Here is a 16,586-nt window from a genome sequence, read left to right on the forward strand (position 1 = left end):
GGTCCAGAGAGAGAGAGAGAGGGGGGGGGGGGGGGAGAGAGAGTGAGGGCAATAGCAAGAGAGAAAGGGAGGGATGAGCATAAGAATAGTGACCAGGGAAAGAAACACAAATGAAGCTCCAGAACATGGTGAGGCCGGGAAGAGAACACAAAACAACGTGTGAGCACAAATGACGCACAGACAGAGAATAACAAACGTCTTTTACAAATGCCGGGCATGTGCGACTTCAATGAGAGGGAAAGAACAATAAATAAATGGTTGACGAAAGGATGATGAGGAGATAAAGAATAAAAGGTAGATTTATGTTCAGGCCTTCCGGTATCGATACACCACAGAGGAGAGGGTCAGTGAGGGCATCGCAGAGCTGGGACAGAACAAGGAAACCCCTAAGGGACGAGCAGTTGTAGATCAATCTATGGAGTCAATGTGATCAATATGTCTGAACTAGATACCCATTTAACCATCTAATGGCGGTAGAGAGCTGTTCCACTGACACCCTGACAGCTTCATGGCCTCACACATCAAAAGGATCTGTGAGACCAAACATTTTTCCATGTCTGCTGTTTATAGACCATTTTTCAGCATTTAAACAGAACCTAAACTCAAAAATAACATGTTTTAAATGAAAAGTGATGTAGTCGGTTACAATGATATGGATTGATCCTGGTCCAAACCTTGTTTTAACTGGAGAATATAGGCTACAACCTAAGTATTGACTCAAATCCCCCTCTAGGGGTTAACCATGCTAGTGCAGGAGTTCATTGTTACTGATTTAGGTTTTTTAAGGCAGCAGCGTCCTTCAAACCTTGTAGCTGCGCTCCCATCACCTCATCAGACCATCCTGAAGGTCACTCTCTCTCAGTGAGGCTTGTACCGTAGAAAGCCTCTTCGTAAGAGGAAAAAAACATAAAGATTGTCGAATTAGCACCTGGGGGGAGGAGCTCCGGAGTCTGGTGGCACCAGCGGGGAGAGGATCAATCTACTTAAACTGTTTCACTCCGAAATAGACTGAATCACGAAGGTAAAAGATGAACATGGAAGGCTTTTCTCAGAGGACAATGATGTACTTTTAATATACTTTCAACCCGAAGAGAGTAAGGGCCTTGCTCTGATTGGCTGGAGTTTCTTAAACAATGTAGGGCAACGCCCATATTTGGAGATGCAGAAAGAGTGTTTTTTAACCTAGTGTTACTCTGATGGTTAGCGGTTATCTCTAAACAACTCTAAAATACATAACGTAATTACCCTTAACAACCACAGATTACAAACAAGTACTAAACAACTAAAACCACAAAGTGGATGATACCCTAAAGGAGCACAACACAACAAAACACCAGGACTAGTCACAAACACACAACACACACAGCAAACCCCAAACCACGATGTTGCCCGTTTCAATGTAGAAGATTTGAATAAAGGCCTGAAGTTCAGTCTGAATATGTTCAACATCGGCCCTAACAGGCATCGTTAATCACACCCTGACAACAGGATTGATGATGGAGGCTGGAGATGGGACACGTATGATGTATGGGGAGCATGCTATCACGGGGGACTCATGACCTGTGTGTTGTAGAGATAAGTTGTGTGAATGATATGTTACGTTCAATATTTTTAGTATAGGGCAAAACATTAAAAAACATTTTTACCATCAGATTGTGACTAAAGTAACTGTGTTTTCGAATGTCAGAGGATTGTGTTCCTTGCCTCTTTTCATTTCTGACGTTGAATACGTATGCATTAATATGAATATCATAGTCCAATTTAAATATGTTTGGATGGAGTCTTAAAGATTCTTCCATAGACAGTGAATGGGGATCCTCAGCTCTTTGGTCGTAACAGAGTCTAATGAGACGGGCAAATGTAAAGGATATATGTTTTTATTTATACTCTTTATTATAGAGTGAGATGGAGAGGAAGGTGTGGGAGGACAGCAGCACAGGACCACGGGCAGGTTTCGAACCTGGGTCGCGACATTCAGAACTGATATTGTACGCTCTCTACCCGGTGAGCCACCGGTACGCCCCAAAGGATAGCTGTTTGACATGCAATCAAACGAAAACACAAACCTTTTCCACCCAACATGCCATCGGCACATATGTTCAGCTGACATAAGCAGAAAACACAGCTTCTAGAAACAACCCAAGCCCCTCTCACCCCCCCCCCCCCCCCCAGATCAATAACCTCCGCTACGCTGGTCAGAGCGCTCACATGGAAGAGAAGGCACCGTAAAGGAAAATAAAAATAAAATAAAATCTCCCCTCTGAAGGCCCCCCGTGGAGCTCCGTGACACCCCAGTCCCCCAGACCGCTGGGCCTGATTAGGTGCTACGGCTGGGGGCCCCGGGCCCATGCATCACCCCTTATGGGACACGTAAGGTGACCCCTGGCAGCCTAACGGCGGGACAGCACCCAGCCGCCTTAATGAAGTCACTCACCCTCTCCCTAGCTGTCTCTCACCCTCTCTCTCTAGGTGTCTCTCAGCCTCTCTCCAGTTGTCTCTCACCCTCTCTCTCTCCAGGTGTCTTTCACCCTCTCTCTCTAGCTGTCTCTCACCCTCTCTCTCTAGGTGTCTCCCAGCCTCTCTCCAGTTGTCTCTCACCCTCTCTCTCTCCAGGTGTCTCTCACCCTCTCTCTCTAGGTGCCTCTCACCCTCTCTCTAGGTGTCTCTCACCCTCTCTCTCTAGGGGTCTCTCTCTCGCCCTCTCTCTCTGTCTCTCTCTCTCCCTCTTTCTCTCTTTCCCACCTTAACTTTCCATAATAAAGTTACACACATACACAGCCACTAATAAAAACATATATACACACCCACACAAACACATGTCACAATCAATATCATGACACATGCAACACAAACACACACACACACACATGCACACACAAACACGCACATGGATGTATGTGTGCATGTGTATGTGCGCATATAACCCACACATACACAGCCACACACACGGACACAAATAAAACAGCAGCGTCCAGAGAACAGGAGCTCTCTGCATACACTACAGCGTTATCATGCCTGTCTAACCTTTAACGGTCCAATCAGCTGCTCACACACACATTCACAAATTCACACACTCGCTCATTATCACTAAAGGACCCCGATAGTAAAGCGCCATGCCCCCCCCCCCCCCCCCCCCCCCCTGCTTACATAAACCAGGAGAGACAGAGAGAGACAGAGAGAGAGAGAGAGAGAGAGAGAGAGAGAGAGAGAGAGAGAGAGAGAGAGAGAGAGAGAGAGAGCAAGAGAGCAAGAGAGTGAGAAGAGAAGGTCTGCAGAGTGGAGGAGTTGTTGGAAGGAGGGATGACAGCTCAGGAGAAGGAGGAGGAAGAGGAGACAGAGGAGGAGGGAGATGAGACAGGAGGAGAGGGAGGAGGAGGGAGAGGAGGAGGGAGATGAGAAGAAGGGAGAGGAGTTGGAGGGAGAGGAGGAGGAGGAGGGAGATGAGGAGGAGGAAGGAGATGAGAAGGAGGGAGAGGAGAAGCAGGAGGAGGAAGGGGGAGGGAGATGAGGAGGAGGGGGAGGAAGAGGGAGGAGGAGGAGGAGGGAGATGAGACAGGAGGAGCAGCAGATCCAAAGGAGCTCATTAAAGGCGGGGGGCCGTGTGACAGATGAGGCCCGGGGGGAAGCCGTCATTGATCTCTCCCTTCACAAGACGGTGTCTGGCCACCGGAGATGAACGGCCGTCTACACACACGCGTGGGCACATGTGCTCGTGTTTGTGTACGGGTGTGTAAGTCTATGTGCGTGCACGTGTGAGTGTGTACGGCAGTGTTAGTATGTGCGTGTGTGTGTGTGTGTTTGGCAGCGCGCGTGCATGTGTTTGTGTGTGTCAGCGTGTGCGTGTGCGTCAGCGCGTTTCTATGTGTTTGTGTGTGTTAACGTGTGCGCATGCGTTTGAGTGTGTCAGCAGAAGTCTGTGTGTGTGTCAGTGCGTGTGCGTCTGTTTGTGCGTTTAAGCTTGTGCGTGTGCTTCAGCACGTGTGCATGGGTTTGAGTGTGTCAGCGTGCGTGTGCACGTGCGTGGCTGTGCTCAGGTGCTCTAATGGAGGCCCGAGCCACACAGAGCTGGTGACAGATGTGTTGACAGATGTGTTGCCACGGTGAAGAGACAGACAGTCTCAGAGCAGAGGGGGAGGAATGATTACAGAGGTGCAGCGATGCTTGACCCGTCCCGGTCGTCCTTCAGGGGTTCAGACGGGACGGGCAGAGGTGACCATGGCCTCATGTGTCCTGGAGACCAGAGGATTTATTCCACCAGTGTCCTGGTCCGCGGGCCGGGCCTGCACTGGGGGGACTGGTCCGCGGGCCGGGCCTGCACTGGGGGGATTGGGGAGCTGATTTGGGATACGAAATGAATGAATGTTGCCTTTTCCCATTACTTTGTGGCCATACAAATTGAATAATAGTTTATTCAATTATATTTAATGCAAAAAATTGACATATAATAATAATATATGCAATATTCCAATGAAAACAAATGAATATTAAGATGAAGGATATATAAATATTTTGACTATGACATCATTAACTACACACAGTTAAGCATCATCAACACACACACAAACACACACACATTTGGAAGTAGACTTCCAGGTGCTTTGAGAGAATCATTGCAGGTGGCTACAATAATAATTATGATAATTATAATAATAATAATAATAATAATAATAATAATAATAATAATAATAATATTAAAAGAATCATTGAAATGGAAACAAGCTCCTTCAGACTGCAGGGTTGAGACCGGAGAACAGGGCACTCCGAATAGGTACATCTCAACGGAATAACACAGGAGAGAAACCTCATACATTAAAATAGACAAAGAATTAGGGTAAGCAAATAGGAAGCACAGAGCGGAGCAGGAAGAGCGAGGCGGGTGTAGAAGGAAGAATAAGAAAGACAGAGCAAAGAAATAATGGTTTGGTTGGGATTCAGCGGGCCGCGCCGGGACCATCATTACCATACATCAGCACAATGAATGAGTCTTTCAGCGGGCGGTAATAAGAATTTGATAAATCACGAGGGGAGAATTAACTATATGCCAAAACAATGAGAGTTCCGTGATGAATGAGGAGGGGATGATGGCACAGATTAGTCAGGGCAAAGGACATGAGGAGGGGGAGGAGAGGGACGGGGGAGGGAAGGAGAAGGAGGGGGAGGAGAGGGGAGGAGGAGAGGGGATGGGAGGGAGGGAGGGGGGGAGGAGAGCGGGGAGAGAAGAGGGGGGAGGGGAGGGCGGGAGAGGTGAGGTAGGGGGAGGGAAGGGAGGGAGGGAGGCAGGGGGAGGGGAGGGAAGAAGGCAGGGGGAGGGGAGGGAGGGAGAGGTGAGGTGATGAAGGTAGGCAGCGAGGGAGAGGTGAGGAAGGGAGGCAGGGGGTTGGGGAGGGGTAGAGGCAGAGGGGAGGGAAAAGAAGGAGGGGAAGTGATAAAAGGGAGACAAGGGGGCGATCCTGCATCGTTCAAACAAGGTCAAACTGGTTAGCATCTGACAGGGGGTCACGGTGAGTAGAGGAAGCAGGAGAGATAGTGGGGGGGGGGAGAAGAAGGGGGAGTAGAAGGGGAAGGAGAAGAGGGGTGGAGGAGGAGAATAAGAGGGGAGGAGGAGGAGAAGTGGGGAGTTGGAGAATTGGCAAGAGAAGGGGGAGGAGGAGGAAGAGGAAAAGGGGGAAGAGGAGGAGATGGTGGGAAACACATACCGTAGAGAGCTGATTGAGGGCGGGGCGGTGATGGAGTGATAATAGAGGGCGTTCAGTAGGACCGTGTGACAGGTGGGTTCTGGAGAAAGTCTTCAACGTAGTTCTCCCACTCCATCGTTTATGGTTATCAACTGACACCTCCCTTCTTCTCTATCACTCGGTCGGGGTTCTGCCCTGACGTCGACCAATGAGACACCTGTTTACCTCTTGAAACAGTCCAATCACAATCACTTGTAGACTATTCAACAGTTGTCAGTCAGAAACCTAAAGCCCATCCATTATTTCAGTCTCTGTAAGTCCCGTCCCGTCCCCCCCCGTCCCCCCACACACACACACACACACACACTCAAACATAGGCCTGCTGTGTGTGTGTGTGTATGTGTGTGTGTGTGTGTGTGTGTGTGTGTTTGTGTATGTGTGGGCTGAGCGATGTGACACAGCAATGTTTATTTAATGTGTTCAGTCTGGAGGGGGTAAGGTAATACACCTCACAAACCATTAACGATAAGTCCTTCCCTCGCCTCCCCCCTAGGCCAGGACACAGACACACTCATCCTCCCACTACTGCTACTGCCTTTGTTCTGCTCCTCACACACACACACACCTCCACGACATTGTATTTTATTTGTGCCGCCTTAATCCCAGCTCCAGTCCTCAAAGGCCACAGTATAGGACAGTGAACCCTCACCCCAAAGGGCAAGGAAATTATGATCAAGGAGCACACCCTGAGCAGGACAGAGAAGGACCCCTCATTCCAGGGATGGTGAGGGGTGCAACGGGTGCCGTAACGGACAGACACCTACAGGCATACATAACAATCCAAACCGTTCAAAGGCTATGGTAGGCACTGTATTTAAGAAGCATTTTATGTCATATTAGTGCAGTATCGTTAGCTGTCACAGGCCTGTCCAATAATTTCATGCGGTCCGAATAGCATTGCAGACCAGTCTGTCTATCTCCCAACCTGGCTACCGGCCCATGCCCTTATTGCACATGACCGGAGTTATCACAAGGCTGACCTACTGCTACAGCTACCGAGCTAGTCACGTGTTTTGGGGGAATGGCTCTGGAGGGAGGGGTGGGATTTCTTTGGCTGGACACTTTCAAAATCTAGCTTACACTGGCAGGTTTCTCCAAATTGCTTTCCTTAGCTTGCAGACGAATGAAGCAGCGAGACACTGTGGAGGTGAGCAGAGAGGTGCGGGGGGGCTGTGTTTCGTCGTATGGCTTGTTGTCGTCAGAGGGGGTTGGCTTCTCCTGCCCATGACCCGGTCTCCATTCAGTCAGCCCGCGCACACTGAGGGAACAGACTTTTCCCGTGTCTGCAGTCAGGTCAGTGGGCCTTGGAGAGAAAGAAGCCTTCTTTGTCTCGTCTGCCACACACTACCTCTCCTCCTCACCCTTGAAGCCCCATAAAGCTGTGACGGAGAGAGAGGCACAGAGACGCGTCATGTGTTTTGGTCTGATTAATCGCGAGGCGCCATCTTAATGTGATCCACCGCGCCAGGCGTACAACATTCTGCAGGGGGGGGGTCTAAGAGGCTGATGACTACACACACGAACATACACACACATGAACACACACAAACACATTCTTACACACGCGAACACACATGAACTCACACACACTCAGTTTTAAATGAGCTGTGAGAATACGGTGGGGGGGGGGGGGGGGGGGAGTTGCAGTCATGGGGCCAGATGCTCCCCCCCCTCCAACCATTATTATTTATGACCATAATTGCCCCCCCCGTGTTTCCTCAGGCTTTGGCTCAGCCCGTGATGGATCATCTGATGAGTCCACTCAGCCCACCAATCACAGGGAAGATACAGACAGATAGAGATGAAGAGGGGAAAACGAGAGATAGCAGAAGAGGAGATAAACGACTTTGTCTGTGTGTGTATCTGTGCATGTGTGTGTGTGTGTGTAGTGAAACATGTAATGTGTTTACAGTGCAATAAGTATGGTGATTTCCACGTGCTACAATATAGCAGCAAGCAGCTATGACATAAAACAAAATAGAAGGCCCAATAAATTCTGTCCCGAGATGTCAGGCAGGAAGTTCCACGTCCTGACGCCTGGACATTTTATTAAACTACAAAGAGTTGAGGAGTCCTGATGTCGCTGCTGACAGGCAGGGCTGCTGTACATGGGAGGTACGCTGAGGTGAAGCCATTCTATTAAATTTTCTCTACAAACGTTATCGTTTGGACCGCTTCATTCGTCTTGTCAAGGTGAAACGATGGGAGAGAGCTGGCTGAGGCTGACGGGGGATTATATCGGCTGACTGCAGGAACTACAGGCGCGGTCAAGGGTCAGGGCAGTAAGTGGTGTTGTGTTTGCTGCTGTATGTCTCAGACGTGATGTCAGACCCGTTCTCACTTCCCTCCTCCTACATAGGTTCAGTAGGAACACTCGGGCAGTTTTTTTTTTCTAAAGTACTTTCTTCAGATTTTTTCATAAAGATTGCTCTCATGGTTGTAGATGTCTTTGTCCTCCTGGTGTCGTTGGGGTTCAGTTGTTTGCCGTGTGACAGTTTGTTTTGTTTCGAGCTCACAGCTCCATGTTGACATCTACTATCAGAACGCAAGGAAATTTGGCAGTTACACAATGGCAGGGTTGCCAGGTTCATCAGCTTCATCCCCCATTTCTTTCAGGCTCGACAGGGGGATTACATTACAGTGTGTGTGTGTGTGTGTGTGTGTGTGTGTGTGTGTTTCGTTGGCTGTACAAGTATCATTTAACATTTCAGATTACAGGCGGGCAGGCAGGCATGGAACCATTTTCATACAGGAAATGCCGTGTTAAGTACAGCGATGATTTAAATGTCCTCTAATATCCCCTGGTTTGGCAGGAGCCAAGAGGCCCTTAGATGAACTGTGGCCCCGCATTCGGGGGCCCGTTACCAGAGTCCTTTAGGGCCGCCCGCTGGACCCTACCGAGAACAAAGACCACTACAAACTGTGGCGGAGCCAAATGTATTTTCCCCGTTTTACTTCATCTTCAGGGTAAGACAGCAAAGTGGGGAGGGCGTTGGACTGCCAACAAGAAGGCTGTTGGGTTCAATCACTGATATTCAAAGGCTTATACCCTTGAGCAAAAGGCCTGACCCATGGTTACTGGTCTGTCCCGTCTGAATTAACAGTCAATCTCTTTGGATAAATGCGTCTTTTAAACTGAAAATAATCACATTTGACTAAGAATTTCAATCTAAAATTAACATAATTATTAACTCCTTCTTTGCTCCTCCAATCCCAGCATCTTAACAACCAGACTGGTATACAGCTCATGTGGGCCGTCCCACCTCAGAGGGACACTGGTGAAAGAAGTCAACTTGCCTTGAGGTTCTGCTGTAACATGGGACAGGAGAGGACCTGTGTGACCTTTACTACTGAGCAAACAAGAAGGACCAGGAGGTAGCCTCCAGCCAAGACTCCTTATGTTATTAGGGGAGACGGGACGCTTTGGTGACCTGTGCTTAACACACAACTATTACAAATATCCTAGTTTGTTAAAAATCCCCGTCTCTCTTTCTCTTTCTCCCTCCTTCTCAACAAATTTGAAACTTGAGAACTACAATGTTGGAATGGTGGCTTGGCTACAGTGAGAAAGAAACTCTAAAAACTGCTTTAATTCAACGGTATTAGGTATAACTTATTTTTTTCATTGTTTGGTGCACTTACAATGTTGTTGTGGTGTGTTACGTTTTGATTAAGTAAACTCAGATTTTAAACCACAGGAATAAAATGTTACATGAAAACCAGGACCTCCACAAAGCGTTGGTGTACATAATGTTTTATCTTAACATTATCTGGATATATATTTTCTTACAGCTTATTTTAGATTATATTGTATTCATATTCTACGCCATTGCTTTACTGTTCGCTACAGCACGTTTTAAACCAACTTTGAGGTTATGTCGCCATCTGGTGGTGGACTTCAGACCGTAAACATTTGGCTCGATAGCTGTGAAAAGGAAACGATCAATTCACCTCTGAAAGTTGTTACTTAACGAAAACAGAAACGTGTCAAAATGCAATGTAAAGACATTTGGACAATGCAATACAAACAGCTGTTTATCCATTAGTGAATTCATGATTTGAGTAAAAGTCAATGATTGGACAATCACAGTCACAAGTTACACCACACTACAATTGATTATAGATCTTCACCACCTGACAACAACCACTGAATCTCGGGAGGTCTATTTTGATGTTCCCTTGGTTCTACGCAACGACCTGCAGGATCTCCAGAGTGTGTGCACCAGCGTGTTCCGCCGACAGCTTGTTACGAGCGGTCCCGACCGCCCTTGCAGTCCCCGCCCCCTCACACATCCCGTGTTCTGATTGGCCGCTCTGCTGGTGGCCGAACTCAAAGCCAATCCTCAGCTCACCCAGACGGGACAGCGGCAGGAGGTCGGGGGTCCACTCGATAAGGAACGGCGTGGCCTCCTTCTGGTCCTCCGCCCAGGTTCCTGGTGGAGGGGACATGAAGACTCCTTACAGCAGCAGGAGCTCAGAGTGGTCCTCCATAGTGCTCCTCTGACCACAGGGCACTCTCTGTTCTGGTGTGGCCCTGACTGGGCGCCCGGCCAGCCCATCTGACGGCCGGCAGCCTGCTTACTGGCTCATCACCGTGACAACCGCTGGTTAAATATTAGTCATCATATTCTGTCTCAGGACCTAATCTTCCTCCCCCACCTCAGGGTTGACTGTCCTTTTTTATTAAAATGCAGTGTTGAGAATTTAGTCTTTCAGTGGAACGGATTTGGCCGAAATGGAGTATAATGGAGTATAATAAGTGATATACTAAGTGAGTTTAAATTGTGCAGAATCGTCTGAAATTAGAATTGTTGTGTGTCTGTAAACTGAGAATGACCCCTTTGAATAAATACACAGTTGGTAAAAGTGCACCCTCACTGCTAGATGCAACTAAATCCTACCCACTGCACCTCATAGTAAATTAAGCAAGTCGTTAACCATCAATCTAATGAAATGTCGACATAACAGACATAACATAACAGATTTTCATAAGGCATGTAAAGGGCAGACATCAGAGGTGTGGGCGGTTCTCACCAACTTTGAGGAAGGTGCGCAGCTCCAGCGGCCGTATGACCTGGGGTTTGTCCGTCCGGTAACCCACGGCAACCGCCTCCGAATCACAGGGCGGGTCGGGGCATCGGAACGGAGAGTAGGAGCCGTCGATGTTCCTCACAAAGCTCTGGGTCAGCTCCAGAGGCAGCTGGTTCACAGACAAACAGACAGTAGTGACCCAATGATTATAACCAAGATGGTGTGATACATCATAGTGATGGATCATAATGTTCTGATCTAATCATTTCATGCGAAATTTGTCCATTTGAGGTTTATAGGATTTTAATGTGTTTTAACTCAAAATAGGAAATTCTGTTCATCACTGTAGCTTTTCCAGTTGATAATATCTCATACCCATATTATGACTGTACGGCTTGTAACTCAACAATACAGTTCCAAAAATAAGGTCATCTTTGTGATAAATGTCAATTTAAATACATTGATTATAAAAGTCTATCTTGGACAATCTTCCAGTGTTAATGGTAATAAATAGAGGTTTGACATATCTGTATTGATTTATTAGAACCCCTGTAGAGAAAGCATGACTGTTTACCTCTGGGGTGTCGAAGATCTGTTTGACCTGCAGGAGGCTGGTGATGTGCCACGAGTACTTGGAGTAGGAGCCCAGGGGCAGCTCAGTCCTCACAACGGCTAGGAAATAGAGAAAAGATTCATATTCAAAAAAAATGACAATGCTCTAGTCATACCACTAAAAGGTTTCTGTAGGCAAGTTCGAAAGCTCTAATGAGTGATTGATAAGAGATGCCACAGCCATCCATCAGTTCTTGGTGAGTGAAATGAGCTGCGATAGAATCTTACCTGGTCGACTGCACCTGCCTCTAATGAGACCACTTATATTTTAGACCACTCCAGGAAAATTTCGGGCCAAGCAGGGCATCTCTTATCTGATTGGTTCTGGGAATACATCTTGCCTGTCAATCATACTGTTTAAGGGTGGAGAAACCAAGGCAGGGAGCAAAGAGGGAGGGGACTTTTTTTTGTGTTTACTTTAGAAAGCCTGCTCCCTTCTGCTCTCTCTCTCTACCACTCTCAAACCTTACTGCCAGCACCTTGAAGGATTCAGCATGATCATCCAGTATCATTTGAACGATTGTTGCCTTCCTCCCACTGGGCCCCAACACATTTAAATACAATGGGGGAATGCAAGTGTAAAAATACAAGTAGCTCGCTGCCTAATCACGACTTCATACAGTGGTCCTGTACTTGTCTTGATTGGGTTCCCGTGGCGGCGGCCCCACCTGTGGTTGCGTTGGGCAGCCTCCTCTTCTTGGAGCCCAAGGAGAGGCGGTGCTGCAGGGCCTGGAAGAACTCCTGGGGGATGTGGTAGACCAGGGGCTCCGGCCTCCCTGGGGTGGGGAACCACATGGGGGCTTTAGAGTTAGAGCTAATGTCCTGTCCTGCCGCTCTCTCGTGTAACAAGGGCTCCTATTGGTTGTTGGCCGTTGACATCACAACGGTGAAGCCAACATGAGGTGGAGGGCAGAAACTGAAGTATTCAGTGGATATCATTTTAGAAAAATGTTTTCTGGCTGATGATGGTGATGTGCTCAGGCCTAATGGCTGAAAGATACGATGCCATCTTGCACGGCTAATAATTTTCTTTGATTAAAGATGATGGTTTATAGTTTTAGTCGCATCTGTGAGCAGAATGGGCTTCGTGTAGCAACCTTAGTGAGTAGGGCATGCAGCTCACCATCAGGCTGGTAGTGCATGAGTTATGAAGTGAGTAGAGCTCACCATCAGACTGGTAGTGGATGAATTATGGAGTGAGCTCACCATCAGACTGGTAGTGCATGAGTTATGTAGTGAGTAAAGCTCACCATCAGACTGGTAGTGCATGGTCTGGTGGATCCTCTCAGTCACGCCGGCCAGCCACTGATGGAAGCCCATTGCAACGGTGTTCTCATCCACCACCTGGGAACAGCCTGGACACGGACACACACACACACACACACACACACACACACACACACACACACACACACACACACACACACACACACACACACACACACACACACACACACACACACACACACAAATAGTCCTAAACTTGATGCATGTTACAGAGTTGAAAAGGTACAGACAAGATTGAAGTTAACAGGCCCTATTTTACCCCAAGGTGGAGGGTAGTTCTGCCATTACAAGCCATTTCTAAATCGATCCATCTGCGACATCACAAGAGGGAGTTCCATGATGGACACATCCTCCAAGTCCTCTGACAGTGGTAGGATGCAGCAGATACAGCCGTCAGAGAAAAGGGTGGATTCTCCCCTTGTGAGGTCACAAATAGACATATCTGCGGCCAATCAACCTCAGACCCTGAGGTAAAACAGGGGGAGACATGTGGAGGTGTTAGACAGCGACAGAGCAGGGGAAGGGGAGGGAGTAGGGCGCAGAGAGGTGGCGCACCTGTGCTTTTGTGGCCACTGGCGCACTGTATTTTCCTCTGAACAGGTTTCCTCTGGGAGACAGGGGCGGGCCCCGCTCTCCCAGCCCCCGCAGGAGGGACCGCCGAGAGGGCTAGCAGAAGAATAAGGTCCATGAGCAGTTGAAAAGGAAAAGGTTAGAGATACAGACGAGATAAGGGACAGAGGGGAAACAGGAAAATCAGACAGGAGAGTAACGGTACAGAGATATTAATCTAGTTGCAGCATAGAACCGCTGATGTGATGTTCAGGATGGGGAAGGGTCTGCTCTAACCGAGAGGGTCATCCGGGCGGAACCTCTTCCGTTTATGGAGAGAGCTGATTGGCTCGTGTTGTTGCAGTGATGGTTTCCCTGCCATATAATGACTTCTGCTGGTCAATCTCCTTGACTCACCTATAACTGAACACACACAAACACACACACACACACACACACACACACACACACACACACACAGACCACCCATCACATCAATTCATTTGAGAGGAATAAGGCGCGGCCAGACTGACGGGGTTGGGTACCTTTTGGGGTGTAATTGATGAAGGCATGATAATCGGTGGCCAGCTGTTCGTCACTGGCGAGGGCGCACACACAAGCGTAGAAGTGGAGACAGGGCTCCGGACCCCCTGCCGAGCCCAGCTGGGCCTGAGAGGAGGCCCCCTTGCCTTTCCTAGCGCTGACCTGACAGCTGCAGTGAAAAGCCTCCTCCTGCTGTGGTACATATCCGTCTCTGCTCTTCCCCACCGCGCTGGAGCTGATCGCCGCCGCCGCCGCCGCACCGATCGTCAGGTGCAGCAGGCCCAGCGGGTGGTTGGGGTCCGAGTGGCACTTCACCACCAGTCTGTCGGCCGACACTCGCTGCACCAGCGGCCCCGGGGTCTCGGTGGCCAGCCTCCAGAGCTCGTCCCGCACCTCAACGGGGACCAGCAGCCCCTCCAGCACGGTGCTCTTCAGGGTCAGAGGGCTGGCCAGGCTCTGGCACTCCATGGCCTGCTTGACGTGGACGCACACGTTGTTATTGTCCGAGGAATCCGGCCCCCCCGAAGTCCCGTCGTCGCCCATCAACTGCCCCGACGGGATAGCGTTTGACCTCTGACCTTGCTGCCGGCAGGAGGGCAGGAAGCAGCGGCCGAGGTTGATCCTGGTGAGTAGGGTGGCACCCTCGCTGGTGGCTATGGCGGTGTCGGTGGGGACCAGCTCAACGAAGCCCAGCTGCACAGGCGCTGAACTCCGCCCCTTTTGACACACAGAGAACACCTGTACCCCTCCTCCTCCTCCAGCCTCCTGCTCGGTTTCCTCTCCCGAAACAGTGTCCCGCTCTCCGGCATCCAGGACCACCTTCACCACCTCCAGCACTATTTTCTTGTGTCTGCTCCTCTCACCTGTGGATCCATCCCTCAGGGTAACCCCGCACGCCTTGTTCTTGCAGCTGAGCCCACGGGTGCCGTTATAGACGCCGCATTGGGGGCATTTGCGAATACCCCGGAGTGTGGCCTTGCCCAGGTTTGAGAGGAAGGCCGGGGTGGAGGGGGTGCTGTGGCCGCCCTTCCTGCCGTCCCTGGGTCGGGCCGCTGGGCTGGGCTCGATGGGCTGGGAGGCGGAGGAGGGATGCACTCTGGCGGGCGAGGAGGTGACTTTCAGTTCCGGATCCATTTGTACCTGCTGATCCTTTTCAGTAACATAGGAGGGTCTGTTAACGCAACTCAAAAACTAGAGAATGCAAAGGTTTCTAGGGTTAAGATGCAGTTACCTATGGGTCTTTGCAGAATGTTGAATAGAAGCAAACTATTATAACTGTGAACTGTTACCTGTACTTTCATATGTTGCATTACGTTGCAAGTGATTGCTGTGTTCGTGCTAAATATATCGGATAAAACTTTCTACCTCGTCCCTGTCAGTCGGCAGGTTGTACCATACTGCTAAAGATTCAACCTAGATGCGGGGTACTCCTGTATGGTCCAATTCAGTGATCCGCTCTCGACCGGCGCCATTCCTCCTTACATTCCTACGGCTGCACTGCGCCTGTAACGACGATGGTGATTGGCTAGCGAGATGATCACGTGAGCAAGGGGCGGTCTTATATTACTGCTTTTCAAAATCACGTCGTCGTAGATATTAAATAGAATGTTTATCTTAGAATATAATAGAATGTTAATTGAAACTCGTTTAATCGGTGTTGGAAAGTGTGTTATTTTATAAAAACAGGATGTGGTTATATATATATATTTTTTAAACAAAATTAGGTCACCAAAAGGCACCATTAATGTTTATAGTACTAGTGGTTCTGCACTGTTAAATAATGAGATGAACTTTCATGTTTTAAGCATCGGTATTTTAATGGAACAAAGCAGAACCTATGTGGTACTGATATGGTTTCTGTTGTCAAAGGAAGAAATCTGAAATAATTCTCAGGCACTGCATTGTTTTTTGATGATTATATATAAAAAAAGAAAATAAATCGATCTTCAAATTACATCTAAAACAAAATGGGGGCTCAATGCACACAAAATGTAATCCTTTTCATTAATACGGGTCATGAAAGTGCACTTAAATACATAAAATAACCAAAGCAATGTAATTTTCCATTGGGGACACTTGGCACTGTATCTAATGCCACCCTGCCCCCAGCCCTAAATGTACAACAAATGTGGACAAAACATCTCCTGGTGACATTTATACAATCTCACATTAAACACAAACTGCATTAACATCAACCCTTTCGTCAAAGAGTAGGCAAGCTTTCTTGGAACATTTGTCAAAATGTCGATCCAGCTTCAGTAGAACCGAAAGACTGAGTCACGTTTGTGTTAAATAACAGCGATATTTAGAGAAAGGTGAAAGGAATGCAAAAGGATTAGAGTAGATCCTGAATTTGCAACAGCTAATTGTCCTGTAAAAGTAAGCAAGAGTCATAATTTGTGCAATGTTTTGTCTGCCTTTTAACGTAAGAGCCACGGCAGAAGTCCCTGCAAGTCATTTGATATTGAAAATCTAATAAGAAAAATAGGACTTTCATTTCACCCATCTTTCCTGAACAAAAATATCTTGTTTCATGTCATTTCATTGTAGCATTGCTTATATTTATTCTTAAATTGGACAAAACACGAAATTGTCAAACCTAATATGTGAAATCCAACCTGACAAACAGAAGTAACTCCTAATATCTTTATCAGTAACAAAATAAAAACGCTGTAGACCTTTCTGGGGTCCAACATGAACGGGCATTTTTCTTGTTAATAGAATTTCGACACACACACACACACACACACACACACACACACACACACACACACACCTTTCATCCACCTAAAATGTACAGACTTGTGTAAGTGTATGAGGTGGCCTACG

At 48.1% G+C, this 16,586-nt stretch overlaps 1 protein-coding gene across 4 annotated transcripts; it reads right to left on the bottom strand.

The window, feature by feature from the left end:
• Positions 1-9,494: 9,494 nt before the first annotated feature.
• cUnh2orf42 (chromosome Un C2orf42 homolog) lies at positions 9,495-15,232 on the bottom strand. 4 transcript variants are annotated; one of them, XM_079735334.1, is made up of 9 exons: positions 15,123-15,232; positions 13,760-14,906; positions 13,512-13,637; positions 13,221-13,331; positions 12,629-12,733; positions 12,047-12,154; positions 11,341-11,438; positions 10,770-10,935; positions 9,495-10,168 (listed from the first exon to the last, which is right to left on the bottom strand). In XM_079735334.1, the coding sequence occupies exons 2-9, from the start codon at positions 14,889-14,891 to the stop codon at positions 9,921-9,923; spliced, it is 2,094 nt and encodes a 697-aa protein (XP_079591460.1). In that variant the 5' UTR covers positions 14,892-14,906; positions 15,123-15,232; the 3' UTR covers positions 9,495-9,920. The 4 variants fall into 4 exon arrangements, with proteins under 4 accessions (XP_079591460.1, XP_079591458.1, XP_079591459.1 ...); XM_079735332.1 differs by having other exon boundaries at positions 15,047-15,225; XM_079735333.1 differs by having other exon boundaries at positions 14,989-15,225.
• Positions 15,233-16,586: the final 1,354 nt, after the last annotated feature.

This window comes from Pollachius pollachius (genome assembly GCF_949987615.1).
Source record: "Pollachius pollachius genome assembly, chromosome: 4".
NCBI classification, from domain to species: Eukaryota; Metazoa; Chordata; class Actinopteri; order Gadiformes; family Gadidae; genus Pollachius; species Pollachius pollachius.

Coding starts and splice junctions, on each gene's coding strand:
- cUnh2orf42 (XM_079735332.1), bottom strand. CDS start 15,067: ATGCAACATATGAAAGTACAG. Junction 14,907..15,046: donor TGCAACATATGAAAGTACAG/GTAACAGTTCAC, acceptor GTTACTGAAAAG/GATCAGCAGGTACAAATGGA. Junction 12,155..12,628: donor CATGCACTACCAGTCTGATG/GTGAGCTTTACT, acceptor TCCCCACCCCAG/GGAGGCCGGAGCCCCTGGTC.